Source organism: Sinohyriopsis cumingii, unplaced genomic scaffold (genome assembly GCF_028554795.1).
Source record: "Sinohyriopsis cumingii isolate HCF-2022 unplaced genomic scaffold, ASM2855479v2 utg000663l, whole genome shotgun sequence".
NCBI lineage: Eukaryota > Metazoa > Mollusca > Bivalvia > Unionida > Unionidae > Sinohyriopsis > Sinohyriopsis cumingii.
This window is the reverse complement of record NW_028315922.1, coordinates 1,422,421-1,428,420: the sequence shown is the minus strand read 5'-3', so window position 1 is coordinate 1,428,420 and position 6,000 is coordinate 1,422,421. Positions and strand designations below refer to the sequence as shown.

Genomic DNA, 6,000 nt, shown 5'->3' with positions numbered 1-6,000 from the left:
AGCTACAATAAACAGAAAACTGCTGGGCTGGCAGTAAAATATTATCACCACTTGTTATTATAATTTCAAAAAAAAATACTAATTATATGTTTTAAGAATTTTAATTTTCTTTGCAACAGAAAGAACTCTGCACAACCCCAAACCAGTACTTCTCAAACGTATTTGTCAAAGGTTACTTCTATTACTTTTCTTTAATAGGTAAACTGACAAGTAACTTTATGCACTATACCAAGCACTACTATGTAATATATAATATCCTCCGTTTCAATAAATAACTACATCAGAACCCAATAATTTAACTTTCCATCAATACTATAATCAAGTTGCGAGAGAAAGAGAGAAAAGAAAAAGAAGACACAGAAGAAGAATAATAAATGTATGCTACTAGATTGTTTTAATATACATATTACAAAAACTGAGAACTATTCTGTTTCTGTGCTGCCACATTTAAAGAGTTCCTCTATCCAGAAGTGTGAAGTTCACAAGGCCATAGCTATAAGTTGATGAATGGGACTTTGAAAAGGAAAGCTTTCTGAGTGTTCACAGACTCAATCACATTGACCAATGGCTCATTACTATGTACAGATATCATTCAGATTTTAAATCAGTTCATACACCAACTTACACATGAAAGAATGCTTCATCAACATGCACAGACATCACTCGCAACTTAACTTCTCTAAAATCTGAGTTATATAAACTTGTGGAACAAGACTGGTCATAATTTGTTAAAAATACGGCCACTACAGTGTTAGAATGTCAGCGAATAAAAGGAAAGAATACCCCATTAATATGCACAGATGTCACTCACAAATGAACTTCTCCAAAATCTGAGTTACTTAAACTTGTGGACAAAGACTGATCACCATCTATTAAAAAATATGGCCTCTACAGTTTTTATATAGTCAGCCAATAACATACAAGAATGCCTGATTAATATATTCATGTGTTGCTCATCTTAACTCATCAGTGAGCTTTTGCATCAAATTTGACCATAATCTGCTAAAAAAATGAAGTCTGAAGAGAAGGTCATATCATAGAATAACTTGGTCCTTGACCAGGTGAATTTATAAAATAAACCCACAGAGTATTTCAGTATCATTAAAATTAAGTAAAAAGCAAAACATCTGTAAACAATAAGAAAATCCTGAGTTTCTGTGATCTTAACCTTAACTGGAGAACAAAATAATGTTTGAACCCTAAGCAGGAGTTAAATTTTTGTATTTCAGGCAGTTTTATGACCATAAACAAAGCATCCAATTTTTAACAACTCTTTACTTTATTTCACTTAAAAGTGTAAGAATAATTTACCATGATTTTGAAAAGAAAAGTTAACTAATCCATCTTGTGTACTGTTTGATGCAGATTAGAGTTGGTCAGTCCACTAGGATTCAGCCTTTTATGCAATTTCAAGAAACATGCCAAATGATGAATAAGTAAACATTACCTACCTTGAAGAAACTTTTTAAATATATCTGCAATGAAAATTTCATATTTATCCTATTTGAAAATTTAGCAACTGAAAATTCCAATAATGAATATTTCAATATTGTTACTTCTTTTTTTGCCTTTTTATACTGACATATTCTTCTTCCTTGTATTCAACTGGCCACACCAAAATTACTCATGAACCAAGAGATTATGGCAAGTAACCATTAGATTATACGTTGGATTTTCATCTGCTAATGAATCAAATCTGTAATAGATAAAAAAGTTTCCTCAGAAAATATATTCAAAATAAGTTTGATTTTGAGTAGTTAATGATTCATTTTCTATTTGCCATTAAATTTTCTAGAAACTTCCACAAAAAAACAGGCATCAATGATTATTTTCCAATCACCTATTAAATTTAATTCTAGAAACTGCCTGACAGGCTGAATCATGTCAGTCTTGTAATGAGGTTCCACTGTCTTTTAATATAAATCAATTGAAACATTTGTCATCGTGATTGTTATGCATTACTTGTGTTCATTTAAGAACTTATTTATTCATGCATTCATTCATTAAAGCATTTTTTAATGCATTCACTTATTCATGCAATCATTGATTCATTCACAAATTCCAATGATTTATTAACTAAAAGTTCACAATTTTTCCCTATCTTTTTCCATATTTGACAGGGAATGGATGCGCCTCTGTGTTAAGAACCCACTTATCCAAAGGAATCAAGGAATCTGCTGAGAATATTAAATACAAATATTTTAAAGTTTCTGCCAGGAAAAAGCTCTGTTGTACATCATCCTGCTGGCCATTGATTTGATAAACATCCCTGATGCCTGTATATCCACTTTCAACTCTGCAGTGTTGTTCCAGTGCCTGAAATATATATATAAAATATTGAGCTCTTGGTTTGAGATTATTGACTAAAAACTTGCTAAGTTATTTATATGCTGAAAGAAGGCTGGGAGTGTGGGGGGTGCCTAAGCCCCATTTGGCTATGTAGAACTTGTTATTTTACTTTACTGTTTTTCACTTTTTAAGTAATCTTTTCAATGATACTGGGATATTATTTGGGGCAAGATCAAATTTTCCAAGGGCAAGTTCAGTTTTCCAGTAAACCTGTCCTGGGAAAGCTGACCATGATAAATGTTTGCAAATTCCCTGGTCTAGCAGATTTAATTATAGGCTTTGTAAGATCCATGTTGACAGTAAATTGAACACAGTCTTTAATTTTCTAATTTCACACTATTGTTTAGCAATAATATTAGTACCCCTACCTGCTGTGGGCATATCCAAAATGTTAATTGAGGCTATGGTATTGTAGCTAACCATGAACTTGTTTCCCCAGCCATTTCCCATCAGCAATGATTCTTGATTTTGACATCAAATTTTGCTACACTGTTGGATTTCTTCTCTACTGCATTCTCTCTCACCATTTCCACAGAAGCCTTTAACATGTCCCTATGATCATTGTCATTTTTGTAAAAGAACAGAACAAGTGTATATTGTGCACAGAATGTCTTCAAGTGAAACCAACAACAGGGACTCTTTAATGCCAAAATGTAAAATCAAATATCACACAGAACAACTGCATACTGCATGAAGAATATCTTCCAGTGAAAACCAACAACAGTGAATCTCTGATGCCAAAATAAAAATTCATCTCTTACATTATACCAGGTTTTCAGACTGGTATACAATCATTTTCCAGGTGCAAGCTAAAGTGTGATATAAATGGGGTACTAATGAGCCAGATCAATGACTGGAATATGCAGAAGCACCAATGACAATTTGGAATGTACACAAGAAAAAGATTTGAAACTGAAAATATTCATGTAAACATTTAATTCTCAAAATGCTGGTACATAAACTGGCAAGGCATAATAATGCAACTAGCATATATATATATATTTACTACATTTATCTGCTTAAAAGTTAAGTCTCACTGCAAACAATACAGATCCTGATCTCCCATCACATAATGTGATGGGTCTATGTTGTCTGATCTACTAATTACTTCTAAGAAACTGCAAAGATCCACTGGCATATTATGCAACGACAGATCTAGGTTTGTGCAGTTTGTAGTTGGACTTGATGTATAAGAGATTACAAATGGTACTTGTGAGTAAGTTTCAAGTAAAACTGATCTGTGATGTTATACATATATTAAGAAAACAAATATGGAGGATATTTCATAAAACTATAAATAATAATTATAGCAACATTCAAATGTTCTCCAATGCAGAAAAGACTAAATTGAGTTAAATAAACTTACAGCAGATGGCATTTTCTGCAAGGCACTGAGAATGTGGTTGGTACCTAATTATAATATGGAAGAGTCCAGTAAACCAGCAGCTGATAAACTGGTAACAATGACTTCTAATATAAAATTTACCAACTCATCAGGGGCCCTGAGTGGCTGAGTAGTCTAAGGCGCTCTCTGTTACAGATCACTGCCATATTATCTCTGTGTGGGTTCGAGTCTAGAATTCGGCCAATGTGGGTATGTGAGAAAGCTTGCTAGTAGCTTCTTGTGGGTCGGTGGTTCTTTCTGGGGTTTTCCCAGGTTCTTCCTCCACCATTAATACTGGCCACCATGCATAGCCTATCTTGTGCTGAAAAATAGTGTTAAACCCCACAACAACAACAACAACCAACTCATCAAGGCCTAGCATTATTAGTGTGATGCATCGCAAAGGGTCTGTACACTTAAATTTGTTTTGTGCATAATTAAACAAAGGAACTTGAGTTCAGTTTGTGAAATTTGGTATCTAATACCATTTTTGGCGTATGAGAGAACATACATAGCAACCAGTATATCTGGCAGAGGAAAAGCCAAGGAGGACCCTGGGATGGGAAGCTCCTGGCATGCTTTCCCATATACCAATGCTGGTCAAGTCAAGACCAAATGCATTTTAACAGAGTGTGATGTAAGCAATCTATAAAGGTGAGTGCCTTATACCACTTGGCAACCAGGGACCCCACTTGTGTTGGAAAATTAAAGCTAGGAGAAAGCAAAATTTTAAGTAAATTTTTTTCAAATACAATCCTGATTTAAGCCTGCTACCTCCTGAAACCAGCACTACTAAAAGAATTAAAAAAATTCTTTCCTGTCTATATCACATACAGAAAGAGCAATAACTCTTGCACTTAACCCTTCCCTTGCTGCCACCAGGTGTCACCAGTTGTTAAGCTTAGTGAAATACAAATGATGTCAGCAAGATGAGGTGACCGAGAGGGTTTTTAAGGTTTGTGATTAGGTATAAGTATTCTTTGGAGAAAGAGACTTTTCTTGAAAATTTGCTTTCTCCATCAAATATTTTCATTGATAACATCTCCTTTAAGAGAGTAGGTAATAGGAAATGGGAATGCTGAGCATTCTACCTATAACATAGGTATATTTCCAGGGAATAAAATGCTGGAATCCCTATATGACCCAAATATCATGTTAAGAAGATGAACAAGTTCTTTTTACCAACAAAATTCCACTGGCAATACCTGCGAATTTAAGAGTTTGTGTTGGCTTTAGCTGCAACTGGTTGTTTTCTGGGTTATTGCAACAGGACTCACCAGTTTAATTTGTCTCTGCAAACTAAAGCTATATGGCAGCTAAAAGATTCTACTATGTCTTGGATTGGAATGTTCCATCCAGAATGGAGACTCCCTGAGATTGATCCAATTTCTTCAGCTGAAATTCTCATGTGGCAGATCTTTTGAGACTTCAAAGTTAGCACAAATCCCGCTCCAGCCATGAAGATAGGGCTTGAGTGGTAATACTCTGCTTCCTGGTCTTCACTCAGAGAATGAGTTGTTTGTGTATGCCATGATTTGACTCTGTGCACTTCAAGTAGTATGTAAATGTATGGACAGAGTTTGCAAGGCCACTGCTTTCAACATGTCAACCAAAGAGAGGGAATGTATGACAACTCTCTCACTGCCCAATGACAGCAACCAATTTTGGGTCGCAAAGCCTGGTTGCATCAAGAGAACCAATCTGACCTAAACTGAAAATTGTTTAGATCAATCTATGTACTATGTAATACGCTCACCCACCATGCTGAAGCTAAGATCATATGGAACCATGTTTTGTGTGATGGTAGCTTCAGTGAGGTTCAGGCTAAAGGTGCAAATTTATCTAAATTGAGCCATGCTTTAAAGGCAAGGACAGATTCCATTTTGAAAACAAGTTGGGAGATTTTGACAGATTCAAATCAAAACTGGCTAGAAGGACTGATGAATCTTTATCATGAGCAATATCTTTTCTGCAATGATGTCTGTATCAGATATCATGGAATAGTAGCCTTTGATGGTAATAAGGGCCAACATTTTCTCTTTGTAGAGCCAGAGACAAAATATGGATAGTTGAGGGGATTAAGGCACTCAAAACGATAATGTTAATGACTCAGCACTAGTCCTTGAAAACTTTCCATTATAAGCATCTTGAGTCCAGTGCTTGAAATTATCTCAACAGTCAAAAGTCTAAATTCTTTTTCTTGTAAGGCTGTCCAGACAAGAGCCAGGCATGAAGGACAAGACTGCTATCAGGTGGGTTACCTATCA

At 35.0% G+C, this 6,000-nt stretch overlaps 1 protein-coding gene across 1 annotated transcript in view; it reads right to left on the bottom strand.

The window, feature by feature from the left end:
• Positions 1 to 379: 379 nt before the first annotated feature.
• The window catches only part of LOC149773334 (mannosyl-oligosaccharide 1,2-alpha-mannosidase IA-like), an 80,882-nt gene continuing 75,261 nt past the window's right edge, over positions 380 to 6,000 (bottom strand). Inside the window, exon 11 of the mRNA XM_089946432.1 lies at positions 380 to 2,316. Coding sequence (XP_089802558.1) covers positions 2,098 to 2,316 — 219 coding nt within the window. The 3' untranslated portion in view covers positions 380 to 2,097. The remainder of the gene's footprint in view (positions 2,317 to 6,000) is intronic.